The 13,538-nt window shown below is 52.1% G+C and overlaps 1 protein-coding gene across 2 annotated transcripts in view; it reads left to right on the forward strand.

Moving 5' to 3' along the window:
* Iqgap3 (IQ motif containing GTPase activating protein 3) overlaps positions 1-13,538 on the forward strand; it is a 44,355-nt gene that overhangs the window by 26,531 nt on the left and 4,286 nt on the right. For both annotated transcript variants that reach the window (XR_009589905.1, XM_021637702.2), the window contains exons 22-35: positions 34-103; positions 2,618-2,826; positions 3,463-3,615; positions 3,938-4,101; positions 4,398-4,622; positions 5,320-5,460; positions 8,376-8,460; positions 8,652-8,884; positions 9,189-9,321; positions 9,409-9,511; positions 9,970-10,096; positions 11,805-11,892; positions 12,538-12,750; positions 13,188-13,354. Coding sequence is in view for 1 of the 2 variants with exons in the window: in XM_021637702.2 (XP_021493377.2) it covers positions 34-103; positions 2,618-2,826; positions 3,463-3,615; positions 3,938-4,101; positions 4,398-4,622; positions 5,320-5,460; positions 8,376-8,460; positions 8,652-8,884; positions 9,189-9,321; positions 9,409-9,511; positions 9,970-10,096; positions 11,805-11,892; positions 12,538-12,750; positions 13,188-13,354 (2,111 nt within the window). In the remaining variant the exon portion in view is untranslated. The remainder of the gene's footprint in view (positions 1-33; positions 104-2,617; positions 2,827-3,462; positions 3,616-3,937; positions 4,102-4,397; positions 4,623-5,319; positions 5,461-8,375; positions 8,461-8,651; positions 8,885-9,188; positions 9,322-9,408; positions 9,512-9,969; positions 10,097-11,804; positions 11,893-12,537; positions 12,751-13,187; positions 13,355-13,538) is intronic.

The following is a 13,538-nucleotide window of genomic DNA, read 5'->3' on the forward strand; positions in this document are numbered from 1 at the left end:
GGCAGCTACTCTGTCCTCTTGTGTTCATGCTAGGTTGACGCTGTTGTGAAGATTCAAGCATTTTTCCGAGCCAGGAAAGCCCGCGGTGACTACAGGATGTTAGGTATGCAGGGAGACAAACCCAGAGCCAGACAGGTCTAGGTGTCCCTCTTGGGGAAGCACAACAGTTAAGGGCAAATTCACCATCACACGTTATCTGAGGAGCGTGGAGGCCTCACCTCCCAGTACCAGATAGTTTTGTCATGGGAAGTCCTCTCTAACCAGGTTCGTTCTGAGCAGGTCTAACATACCCGTCTACCTATCGTAGGCTCTTTCTCCCCTCCCTGAACTTCCAGCTTTGCCACTGCCCTTGGCTCAGGCTCCCACCTCCTGGCCTTCGTGGTATAGGCACACAGGCCTGGCGATCATTCTGCCTGCTGAGCAAGAAACAAAGCAGTAGAGGGTCACCCGCTTCCTGCCCTCTGGAGGTGCCTGCATGCCTGTGCACGTGCATGGGTGCGTGCGTGCGTGCGTGCATGCATGCATGCATGCATGCGTGCCTGTCTGTGTGTGTGTGGTGTCTTCCTCTCTTGCATTTTACTTTATAGGGTCTCTCATTTGTCCTGGAGCTTACTGACTGACTAGGTCTGCTTGCCATTAAAACCCCCAGGATCCTTCTGTCTCCAACCCCAGCAAGTCTGGAGTCCCAGCCTTGTTCAGGAGCTAGCACATTAGCCTATCTCCAGGTTCACCTCCTGCTCTGGATTCCTGGAGCCCTTTCCTTTCTGTTCAGGTGGGGGCCGCAGGCATCTCACTTCTCTGTCCTCCTCCCTCCGGCCAGAGGCCTGTGGCAGCATGAGCTGCTTTCCTGTCTTCCTCAGCATCATGTCCCTTGCTGTTACACTGAGGTCACTACACTGCCTGCCCTTTATCTTTCTTCCTTCCTCCAACTCATAGTATTTCTGGGAAAAAGTATTCTCCCAATGCTTCCTCCACCTTCCTTGCCCCCAGCATCCACCCAGAATTGGCCACTTTACTGTGTGCGTGGTGGCTTCTGTGTTGAGGATTCCCTCCCAACAGTGATGCTGTCACTTGTCATCATTTCTGCAACCATTTTAATCCACTAATCCTGAGCCTAAGCCGATTCTTGTTGGCTGAGCCCTGGTGTCCTGTTCCTCGGTGCTGATTGGACCAGATCATCCTGACCACTTCTTCATGGAGCTTTAGCAGCGCCACTGCAGCTGAGCAGTCCTGCTTCTTGTCGCTCTTCTGTTAACCTGTCGTGGCTCCCATAGTCTCCTAGCCACAGCACCTCTCCAGTCCCTCTTCCCTCACCAGCTTGTACCTCCTCACACCTTGTCTTAATTAGATTCCTATGGCTGTGATAAATACCATGACCAAAAAAGCACCTGGAGGGGGGATTGTTTCATCTTATACTTCCGTGCCACAGTCCATCATGGAGAGAAGCCATGGTAGGAACGTGAGGCAGGGATCTGTAGGAAGGAGCTGAAGCAGAGGCCATAGAGGAGTGCTGCTTACTGGCTTGCTCAGCCTGCTTTCTTATAGAACCCAGGACAAGCTGCTCAAGGATAGTCCCGCCCACAGTAGACTGGGCCCTTTCACTTTGCTCACTAATCAGAAAAATGCCCAACAGACTTTCCTACACCAGTCTGATGGGGCATTTTCTAAGTTCAGGTTCCTTCTCAGATGATTCTAGCTTGTGTCAAATGTACAGACACACCATCATTGTGCCATACTCCAGGCACACTACATTCCCAGGCTCTCCTGACGTCTGCTGCCCTCTCTCACCTCCCCTGCAGATAGCATGTGGGCCTGCACAGCCTCTGACAGTGTTTCTCTTCTCCCTCAAAGGAACAAGGCACACTTTTGTTACCCCAAGATCTCTCCCGATTGCCCCTCAAAGCAGTACCCATGGAGTATCCAGTAGTGACCCATTTGCCTAGATCCCTTACTGGAGGCCCCCAGCCACAGACCCCAGCCTCCAAATAGGACTGCTTCATTAATTACTAGCTGGATAACCTTGGACAAGTCACCTGCCCTCTCTCTGCCTTCCGAAGCTCATCAGTAAGATGGATGCTAGTGTTTGACCCATTGAGGGTTTTTTGTTTTGGTTTGATTTTTTTTCTTTTTTGTTTCTTTTTTAAACACTTAGTTTGGAGCTGGAGAGATGGCTCAGTGATTAAGAGCACTGGCTGTTCTTCCAGGACCCAGCCCTTTTGTTTTTTATGACCTCTCCATTATAAAATTGACTGCCTTAGCTACCTGAACCTCACCCCAATCACGGACACTCCACGAAAGGGCTAAGTGGTGGCTGACAGGTTGGGAGCATGAGGCAGGTCAGCCCAGCAGGAAGAGGAGTAGGTGGGTCAGAACCAGGATGCCCTTGGAGACCATCAGAAAGCATTGGGGTCCTGGTGTTGGCGGGGAAAGCCACTGGAGAGGCCCACCTGTGTGCTGCATGAGGGGCAAAGAATAGCTGTGTTATCCCTAGGTGTGAAACAAGAGCTCAAGGGTAGATCTGGCAGAAGAGTCCTGGGGTCAGGCCTGGGGTCATGGGACAGGTGCTGGCAGAGAGGCTTTATGACACCCGCCTGATCAATGTCTCTCTTCCTGCCAGTACACACACGTCACCCTCCCCTCTCTGTGGTACGCAAATTCATTCACCTCCTGAACCAGAGTCAGGAGGACTTCTCAGCTGAAGCAGAGCTGCTGAAGCTCCAGGAAGAAGTGGTCAGGAAGATCCGGTCTAATCAGCAGCTGGAGCAGGACCTCAACCTCATGGACATCAAGATTGGCCTGCTAGTCAAGAATCGAATCACCCTGCAGGTGAGGGCCCCCGTGGGCCACTCCTCCCCCAGTCCAGCTGCTCCTGGGGGAGGGAATCCTGACCATTCTTCAACTAGCAATTCAGTCCTTTTCAGGTGGTGACTTGCACACCACCTGGCTGCAGACCCTGTGCCAATGGTCCTCTGGCCTTGAGGTCAGCCAGTGGATGTGCAGTGCAGGAGAAGGAACGCTGAGAGGAGAGTGGCAGTGGCTGGCTCTGCTGCTCCTAGTGCAGAGGCTGTGGGTGATAAGACCTTGAAGTCTGTTTCCTTAGCTTGCTGGAATAAGGAGTTGTTACTCCCCTGGCAGAATGCAGAGAGATGTGAACGCTCCTGTAAATTACATTCAGATATGGAGTAGCAGGCCAATGATGCTGTAATGTCTCCACCACCGAGACCGTACATTAGTTAGTAAGAGACAGGAGCAAAAACACAAGTAGACACACTGCCTCTGGTAGCCCGGAGCTCTTTGAAGATTCACCTGTGAAAGCAGAGGTGCCAGGCAGCGTTGCCAACCAGAGAAAGAGCGTTCTCTCCTCTCGTGAACCCTGGTTCTTCCAGACAGCAAGTCTGGGCCACATGTTTTGTGCTTGGGACCAGTCTGAGCTGGTCGATTTGCACCTATACCCACGTCCAGGAGGTAGTCTCTCACTGCAAGAAGCTGACCAAGAAGAATAAGGAGCAGCTGTCGGACATGATGACCCTAGACAAACAGAAGGGACTAAAGTCACTGAGCAAAGAGAAGCGGCAGAAGCTGGAAGCCTACCAGCACCTCTTCTACCTGCTGCAGGTGAGCAAAGGGCTTTTCCACGGAGCAGCCTTGCCTGTGGTGTAGCACAGCACTAGAATACTTGTCCTGCACACACAACACTTAAAAAAAAAAAAAATTTAAAAGCTCCAGAGGTCTCCATCATGTCCTGAGCTCGAAGTCTTTGTCCTTCTCCATGCCCTGTGCTAATGCCCTGTTTCCCAGGAGAGCCTATCTCCCCATTTGTGTGGAATATTTCCAGGGCCTGAGAAGGTGGTACTTTCTTCAGGAAAAACTTTGTAGCTATCAGGTCACTAATTCTCCAAGGGCATTCCGAGCCCTCTGTCTCCCTGACTGTTCACAGACTCAGCCCATCTATTTGGCCAAGCTGATCTTTCAGATGCCCCAGAACAAAACCACCAAGTTCATGGAAGCTGTGATTTTCAGTCTGTACAACTATGCCTCCAACCGCCGGGAGGCCTACCTTCTGCTCCAGCTGTTCAAGAAGGCACTCCAGGAGGAGATCAAGTAGGTGCTCCTGACTCCGGAGCAGGAGTAGGGGATGGGAGGGTGAATCAGATATGATGGCTCTTGGCTGTATACACTGAGAATGACATCAGAAGTCCATTCTTCTCTCAGCCTGTAGGAATACTGTAAGACAGCCCTGGAACAACATGGTGGGAATGTGGGCTGACCTGTTAACAGGAAGGATGGCACCCACACAACCGGTCCTTCCTTACAGTGGGCACTAGGCAAAATTCTGGAAAAGGAAAGGCAGCTATGTCCTCCTTAAAGCATACGGCCAGTGACCTATTGTACCACAGGTCAAAGGTGGAACAGCCCCAGGATGTGGTGACAGGCAACCCAACAGTGGTAAGGCTGGTGGTGAGGTTCTACCGCAATGGGCGGGGACAGAGCGCTCTGCAGGAGATCCTCGGCAAGGTCATCCGGGATGTGCTGGAAGACCGGTCAGTCAGCATCCACACAGATCCTGTCCACATCTATAAAAGCTGGATCAACCAGCTGGAGGCCCAGACAGGACAGCGCAGGTAAGCCAGGAGGAGGGGAGGGCCTGCCTCCATCAGGTCCCTCTGCAGACCTGTAGGAAAACCTGGGTGTGTTTCATGGTGACATACAAAGGATTATGCAGAGATGATGCCAGCCTACAGATTTGGGCCCTGCTTTCTCTGTTACTCCAGCTGCCAAGGATGATTTGATAGTAGCACCTTGGTATCTGGTATTTCTCCCTGCTCTTTTCCAGCTGCTCTGTGGCACTTGAGTTCTCCTCCTCGCTGTGTATCCTCACTGCTCAGTCCTCCCTCCTCCCTCACTATGTATCCTCATTGCTCAGTCCTCCTCCTCCCTCCTCCCTCACTGTGTATCCTCACTGTTCAGTCCTCCCTCACTGTGTATCCTCACTGCTCAGTCCTCCTACTCCCTCCTCCTCACTGTGTATCCTCACTGCTGCAGTGTATCCTCAGTGCTCAGTCCTTCCTCACTGTGTATCCTCACTGCTCAGTCCTCCCTCACTGTGCATCCTCACTGCTCAGTCCTCCCTCCTCCCTCCTCAGTGTGTTTCAGTTCTTCCTGAGTGCTTCCTGTTTTCTCTGGCTCTTCCTCTTAGTACACTGCTCTGTCTTGAGCCTATCTGTAGAACTGTATAGTCAAAGAAGAGTTGATGGGGAAAGCCTGGGAAAGGAAGCAACAGAAGGGAACAACAGCTTTACCACGTCTCTCTGCCCACAGCCGTCTCCCCTATGATGTCACCCCTGAACAGGCTTTGAGCCACTCTGAAGTCCAGAGACGATTGGACATCTCCCTGCGCAGTCTCCTTGCCATGACTGATAAGTTCTTTGTTGCCATCAATTCATCTGTGGACCACATTCCGTATGTGTAGTCACCTCTCCCAGGGCTAGCCCAGTTTGGAAGGGAAGAGCAGCTCAGGCAACATCCCAAAGAGATGGGAAAGGAGGGAGCTTGCCAGGCATGGTGACATGCACCTTCAATCCCAGCACTCAGGGAGGCAGAGGCAGGCAGATCGATGTGAGTTAAAGGCCAGCCTGGTCTATACAGTGAGTCCAGGACAGCCAAGACTACACAGAGAAACCCTGTCTCAAAAAAAAAAACAAAAAAACAAAAAAACAAAAAAACCAATGAGAGAGAGAGAAGGAGAGGGAGGGAGGGAGAGAGAGAGAGGAGGGGCCAGAGGCGCCTATGGGGCTTCAGATGTGTCCACGCCCTTGGCAGGGACTGAGCTGTATGCCACAGGCAGGTCTGTATGGTTGGGGTGATGTCACTAGTCAAAGGGGAACCTAAATGATATCAAGGAGCATACTGTTGTCTGAGATCAGGTGGAGAAAAGATGGGACTCTGGCCCACAAAGTCAGAGAAGGGTAATATTCAGGCTGGTAAAGTACTTTATAGTTAGTCCTCCCTCTAATACTTTTTGGATTGTTTTGTTTTGTTTTGAGTCTCTTGTTTTGCCTTCTTGTTATTTTGGGGGTTGGTTTTGTTTTGTTTGTTTATATACTTTTAAATTTTATTTATTTATTATGTATACAATGTTCTGCCTGCATATATGCCTGTACTCCAGAAGAGGGTATTATAGGTGATGTTATTATAGATGGTTGTGAGCCACCATGTAGTTGCTGGGAACTGAACTCAGGACCTTTGGAACAACAGCCAGTGCTCTTAACCTCTGAGCCACCTCTCCAGTCTTAAGATTTGTTTGTTTGTTTGATGTATGTGGATACTCTATCTGCATGTACACCTGCACGCCAGAAGAGGGCATCAGATCCCATTACAGATGGTTGTGATCCACCATGTGGTTGCTGGAAATGAACTCAGGACCTCTGGAAGAGCAGACAGGGCTCTTAACCACTGAGCCATCTCTCCAGCCCTGTTTTGTTTTTTTAGACAGGTTCTCTCTACATAGCCCTGGCTGTCCTGTAACGTGCTATGGAAACCAGGGTGGCCTCAAACTCAGAGATTCACCTGCTTCTGCTTCCCAATGACCGGGATTAAAGACATACACCACTGTGCCTGGCCCTTTTCTGTTTAAAAAAAAAAAAAAAGGTTTTTTTAATGTGTATTTGTTTTACCTGCATACATGTCTGTATACCATGTTTGTGTCTGGTGCTTCAGAGGCCAGAAAAGGGTGACAGATCCCCCGAGACTGGAGTTAGACTTGGTTGTGGGCTGCCAGTGATGGGAATCTTTCTGGAAGACCAGCCAGTGCTCTTAACCACTGATCTATCTCTCCAGCTCCTGATTCTCTTAGAAATTGGCCAGTAGCCTAGAGTTAGATGCATGGTGCTCAGAACTATAAACAAGGCTTATACTTTTTAAAAAAAGATTTATTTATTATGTATGTAAGTGTTCTGCCTGCATGTATGTCTGCACACCAGAAGAGGGCACCAGATCTCATTATAGGTGGTTGTGAGCCACCATGTGGTTGCTGGGAATTGAACTCAGGACCTTTGGAAAAACAGCCAGTGCTTCTACCTCTGAACCATCTCTCCAGCCCAAGTCTTCTACTTCTAAGTTTGAGTCCAGCCTAGAGAACATGAGACTCTGTCTTAAAACAGACAAGCAAAAATCATTCAATAAATGTTTTACTGAAAACTATTTGATGAAGCTGGGTATGGTGGCACGTGCCTTTAATTCCAGCACTAGGAGGCAGAGGCTAGCAGATCTCTGTGAGTTCAAGGCCAGCCTGATCTACAAACTGAATTCCAGGACAGCCAAGACTGTTGCACAGAGAAACCCGAGGGAGAGGGGAATTGGGATGTGAGCTGCTATCTTCTAGATCATTCAGCTGCCAGCCACGATTCTTAGTGCTGAGGGCAAGGCTGAGTGCAAAAGGGAAAATGGCTCCAAACTGGACAGCTAGATTGAGGCTTTGCAATTGGGAGTTTAAAAGGAAGGAAAGAAAGAAAAAGAAGGAAGGAAGGAAGGAGAGAGAGAGAGAGAGAGAGAGAGAGAGAGAGAGAGAGAGAAAAGATTGTCTAAAGTCTAAGAAGAGAAATTCACAGTGAGTTATAAGTCTCCGTCTAGTTGCTGGGAGTAGAAATGGCCTTTCCCAGAGTCTGATTAGCTTTGTAGTCGCAAACCCATCACAGGAGTGCCATAAAGAAGTTGAGCATGTTGGGACAACACTGCTGCCTTACAAAGCCCTATGAGACTGAGCGCCCACTCCACTTCCCGACAGATGTGCACATGGGAAGGAAATGCCGAGAGTGGCATCTCTGGTAGGCAGGCAAGCCCTGCCCAAGTGCAGACAGGCCACTCAGGACCTCTGGGAGCTGGGCAGAGTTGACTGCCGTGGAGCCTCCTGGGCCGCCAGGTACCCAGGAGACAGGATAACATGCCTCCCTTGGGACTGTGAGGTATACTGTGAGCAGAGGTGGTCTGTGGGGAAATGAGAGGGTCTCTGATGAAAGGCTCTTGACCTGGATGTGACGGCACACAACTGTAGCAGCAGCACTTGGAAGGCAAGAAGTTGAGACCATGAATTTGAGCCCTGCCTGTATTACACAGTAAGACCCTATCTCAGATACAAAGAATTGGAGGTAGAAAGAACTGTAGGGGTCTAATAGGACCCTGTCCCTGGCATTGACACAAGGATCAGAGGAAGGGGAAAGGCCCAAGGGCAGAGGACTGCAGCAGGGAGCACTAGTAGGTAGAGGAATGTGTGTAGGCGCAGCTCTAGCGTGGTTGACAGGGAGGGACAGCCAGGCTGTCATTCCCTGAGTGCTGAGACAGGGATGGGAGAGCTACAGCATGCCTGTTTTTGTCCTAAGGTACGGGATGCGATACATGGCCAAAGTCCTGAAGACAACCCTGGAGAAGAAGTTCCCCAATGCCACGGAGAGGGAAGTCTGTAAGGCAAGTCCCTTCTACCATCTCTAAGACCCTCCTTTGCCCAAACAGACAGGGCGACAAACTATGCTATAAACACCCAAAGAAAGCAATGCCCCCCTCCTGTAAATTGAGCCTGGCCCACCAGTGAGGAATGTGGAGCCTTGGCTGTCAAGGTGGCTTCTGGAACTTTCTAGAAGGTTCTCCTCTGCACTCAGGTGGTTGGCAACCTCTTGTACTACCGCTTCCTGAACCCAGCTGTGGTAGCTCCTGATGCCTTCGACATTGTGGCTATGGCAGCAGGCAGCACTCTGACCGCCCCACAGCGCCACGCACTAGGGGCTGTGGCTCAACTCCTACAGCATGCTGCTGCTGGCAAAGTCTTCTCCGGGGAGAGCCAGCACCTTCGAGTCCTGAATGGCTACCTCGAGGACATGCATCTCAAGTTCAGGTCCCGGGTCGTGGCACCCTATTTCTCTCTACTTCTCAGGGGTCACATCCTCCTCTACTCTAGAGAAGTCTGAGAAGGAAACCTCGGGAGGACAGGGTCTAGGAGGGCCTGGAGGGCAGCATAGGCCTCTCAGGGGACAGAGGAGCACCACGAGCTAGCTTGGGTGGTACACCGAGACAAGGAGGACCAGACAAGAAGGGGAGGGGCTAGACTAGCACCAGACTTGACCTGACTTGGATGGTGGCCATCCAAATGGTGAGGGGACTAGCCCAGTCCGCTCTGACATGCCCTCTCTCTGGAACAGGAAGTTCATCTGCAGAGCCTGCCAGGTACCAGAGCCCGAGGAGCGTTTCTCCATAGATGAGTACTCAGACATGGTAGCTGTGGCCAAACCCATGGTGTACATCACCGTAGGGGAGCTGATCAGCACACACGTGGTAAGGGGTCTAGGCTGAAAGTCCACACAGAGCCTGCCCCTAGAGCCTGGCCCAACCCCGTACCCTCTTTCTTTCTCCCGTCCACAGCTCTTGCTGGAACACCAAGATCAACTGGCCCCAGATCACCAAGACCCCCTACACCAGCTCCTGGAGGACCTCAGGGAGCCACCCACCATCGCTGACCTGATTGGTGTGTATCTCCTGACATCTGGAGCCAACTAGACCTACAGGGATGGCTGTCGGCAGGCTCATCACACCCCTCTGATAAGTATAGACTCACGGCCATGTATGGCCAGTGCACAGATAGTGATGCTAGAAGAGGCTAAACTATGGCAATGACCAATGTAATCAGATACAAGAGAGGTGGCAGGAGAGGCCTCTTGGGTCCTACTCCATCTAGAAGTATAGCTCTAGACTTCTGGAATGAGAGGAGTTGGACACACAGTAGAAGGGCAGTGTCCATCAGAGCTGCAAGGCCCAGCTGGCACCCAGTTGAGATCATAGAGAGCCCCAGTGATCATAACTCAGTCCAGTCCATGTGTGCCAAGGTTGAGGGCATGGTATGCTTCCATGGGACAGTGTGGGAGGGCTTCCTGAAAGGTGACCCCACTTCTGTGTGTCTGTCTCACTCATCCCTCATCCCATCAGGTGAGAACATGGCCACAGATGGCCGTGTGGATCTGAGCAGGCTCGAAGTGTCCCTGACACTAACCAACAAGTTCGAAGGGCTGGAGGCAGATGCTGACCACAATAGCAACCAAAGCCTGCTTCTGAGGTGGGTGTGGTGGCTCCCCAGGGCTCAGTAGCCCCGCTGCCTATACAGCGGTCCTACTCAGGGATGGCCATCAGACCTTGTTGCCCAGCCCACCGCCTGTTCTTCAAACAGTCCTCCCTGAAGCCACTCCCAAATGCCTTGCTCAGAATAGCATCAGCTGTTCTTTGGCAGCCTCTCAGCCTTTTCCTTGGAGTTATAGCTGAGGGCATGGGGATGATCAGGGTCCTAGAGTGGCGGGTGCCTGCAGATTGGCTGCTGCCCAGATGGTTTTCTTTTTGAGACAGGATCTCCCATTGTAGTCTTCAGAGGCCTGGATTTGCTCTATAGTCCAGGCTGGCCTCAAACTCTAGGTAATGCCCCTGCCTTTGCCTCAAAAGTGTTGAGATTACAGACATGTGCCACCATGCCTGGCTTGACCAAATGCCTTTTAGTTTAGAATTTCACCTTGGACACAGGCTGCTTCAGGTGAGAAGGGCTCAGATCGAAGCCTCTTCTAAAGTCCACAGCCTGTGGGAGGGGGTCTGCATTGTCCTGCCTGTCCTAATGAGAGTCAGAAGATAAGTCAAAACTTTTCTCTGATTTATCTATTATTGTGTATGTATGTGCATGATTACGGGGAACACAGGTCTGGAGGTCAGGATAGCTTTGTGCAGTCAGTCTTTTTGAAAGACTTCCATCTTTACAAGGGTTCAGGGGACGGAGCTCAGACCAACAGGCTTGCACACCTTTCACCAACAGCATCTCACCAGGCCAGGAACTCACCCTTCACACTCCTGCAAAAGCCAGTCAGGAAGAACCACACAAGGCTGAGCTGGTCATCTGGGCCAATTAATGGCACCATCCCCCTGGGGCAGCTCTCCATTTGTTCATACACTGTCAACAAGACAGCCAGAAAGGCACCTGTCTGTTGGAGGTTCCCTGCCGGTTGAGGTTGCAGTTCTTGTCTGGACTGGATTGCCATTAGGAGCTCAGTGCTAAAGGCTGAACTCCCTCCCCTGCTCTCTGTCCAACTTCATCTGGAGAGTGCCTTTAGATAACAGACTCCCCTAGCCACACTTGATTTATGGCCTCTGACACAGCTCCTTGTCAGCTCTCCTCTCCCTGCACCTATCTATGTTAATCAGGCACTGACATTCTGCTCTTATGATTGGTGCGTGCTGTATAATGCAAATCAAGCATCCTTGAAGTGCCTAGTTTCAACCAATTATGTTCACCTATTCTTGGACCCCCCCCCCCCCAGCCACTCCTCTAGGAGTGTAGATTCTTTTTCTCTAGAAGTTGAACCAGCCTTCAGCTGTTCCTGGGGTGTGTGATCCCCGCATGGTTCCATTCAAGGCAGCTTCTCGTCTTCATTCCCTCCTGACTTTGTGGGCTGCTACAAGGCAGCCCCCAGGCAGGAGCACCTGTTCTGTTGGCAAAGGGCTTAGAGTTGGTGACACAAGCAGAAAGCCACCCAGAGGAGGGGTCAGGCGCCATGAGAGTCAGTCATGGGGGCTAGCAGGAGGAGCTGATTATTTGGGCCAAAGGATCAGAGGAAGCCAGTTTGAGGGACGGTATTCTAGGGGACAGCACTTTTCCTGGGCCCTGTGTCCCTCTTCATCCTGGGCATCCCTAACAGCCCAGACCTGGGGTAGGATCCACTTATCTTTAGCTCTTTGGCCTGTTCTGTCCAGACCCTTCCTGGACCTCACCCTGTCCTTCCCTGCAGCACCAAACAGATGCTAGCCGACCTCCTCCAGTTCCACCCTGGGGATTCTCTCGAGGAGATCCTGTCTTTCTCAGCTCCCAGAGAGCAGGTAAGTAGCCAGGACAGTACATAACAGCTAAGGCTTTGGCTTCATGCCACCCTTAGTCGCCACAGAGGCCCCTGGGTGCATAGAAAACCAAGCCTCTGACCTTGACCCCAGAGCCCCAGGCTGAAGGAGCAGCCTAAGCAGCTCACTCTCTCCCTGCACAGCGCAGGGTTGGGGTGGTGCGGAGGGGAGTCTGTTCTGAGATCCGCATAAGGGAATTGCCCTGGAAAGGAGGAGTGTTGGAGGGTTTGGAGGCAAGAGGGGATGCCAGGTGGGCTCCCTGTTGGCACTGGAGTAAAGGTGATGATGGTGGGCAGAGGCGTGTCCCAAAGCAGCTAGGCAAGCTCTAGGTATACCTCGTGCCCATAGGGTGTCATGTTGGGTTACACCAGCTGTTAGCAGCTGGTGTATCCTTGGTCTGTACGTGTCCTTTGGGCCCACCTGAGGTCCACGGAGGTACTTTCATGTGTCTTTGCCTGTGTTTTCCACCTTCCTCACTACCATCCCCCACCAAGACCTAGGCTGGGAAGTGACACTTTCCTGACAACACACAGGAATGCAGAGGGCTCCCAAGCTCTGGGGTACATCCTGTTTTGAAGTGTGATGGTTGGGCCTGAGATCCCCTCAGCATCTCTGCTCCCCTCCCAGGAAGAGGCCCATCATCGTCTGATGTGTTGGCGCCAAGCCTGTGACACCCAGAAACCAGAGCCACTTCGACGCCACCACTCGCTGATGGCGCACTCTCTGCTGCCACTGGCAGAGAAGCAGAGGCGTGTCCTGCGGAACCTGCGCCGGCTACAGGGCCTGGGGCTGCTCAGGGCCAGTGACTGCTACCAGGGACTCGTGGATGAGCTGGCCAAGGTGATAACTCAGGCCGGGACTACATGTGGCTTACGCAAAGCCGCCGTGCTGACATTCCAGAGGCAGACTTCTTCCTGGTGGGTGCCATTCCAAATTGCCAGCAACCTGAGGAAAGTCCAGGGTTCTTTTTGAAGAAAAAGTCCTAAGATTAAGCAGGCGGACAGATTTCCTCTCAAGTCTCTTCAGCTGAGATGTGGTAGCCTGGAGAGAGGCTCTGAGTTTGTGCCTGGGGTACCCTTAGATTGTCTCCTAGGTAAAACAGCTTTTGAGATGGCCTTTTCCTGGTGCTGGGAATAGAACCCACATGCTAGACAGACACCCTGTGGTCAGCCACTCCTGCCCCTGGCCCTCTTCCTATTTTCTTAAACATCCTCACAGTGAGCCTGTGAGGGGTTCCAGGACTTAGGAGGACCGCTGGCCTGCTTCCTCACCTACAGGACATCTGCAACCAGCGAAGGCACCGGCAGCGGCGGAAGGCAGAGATTCTGAGACTCCGGGCCACCCTGCAGGGCCTAGATGCAAAAACCACCTTCTATGAGGAGCAGGGTGACTACTACAACCAGTACATCCAGGCCTGCCTTGACCACCTAGCCCCCAAGCCCAGGTAGGTGCTGTGAACACGGCCCTAACCTCGCGGTTTCCGCCCCACCACCCTTTGTCCGCCTTTGCCCTGCCATCTCCCAGCCCTGGCTAGTTATCAGCCCCTGTGTGGTCCTGCCTGCTCCTAACTCCAGCGCCTCTGCTTCCTCCTCGCCTCCCACAGCAGGGAGGTTCCTGGGGCCTGGCCT

The sequence above is a fragment of the Meriones unguiculatus genome, chromosome 2, assembly GCF_030254825.1.
Source record: "Meriones unguiculatus strain TT.TT164.6M chromosome 2, Bangor_MerUng_6.1, whole genome shotgun sequence".
Classification (NCBI taxonomy): domain Eukaryota; kingdom Metazoa; phylum Chordata; class Mammalia; order Rodentia; family Muridae; genus Meriones; species Meriones unguiculatus.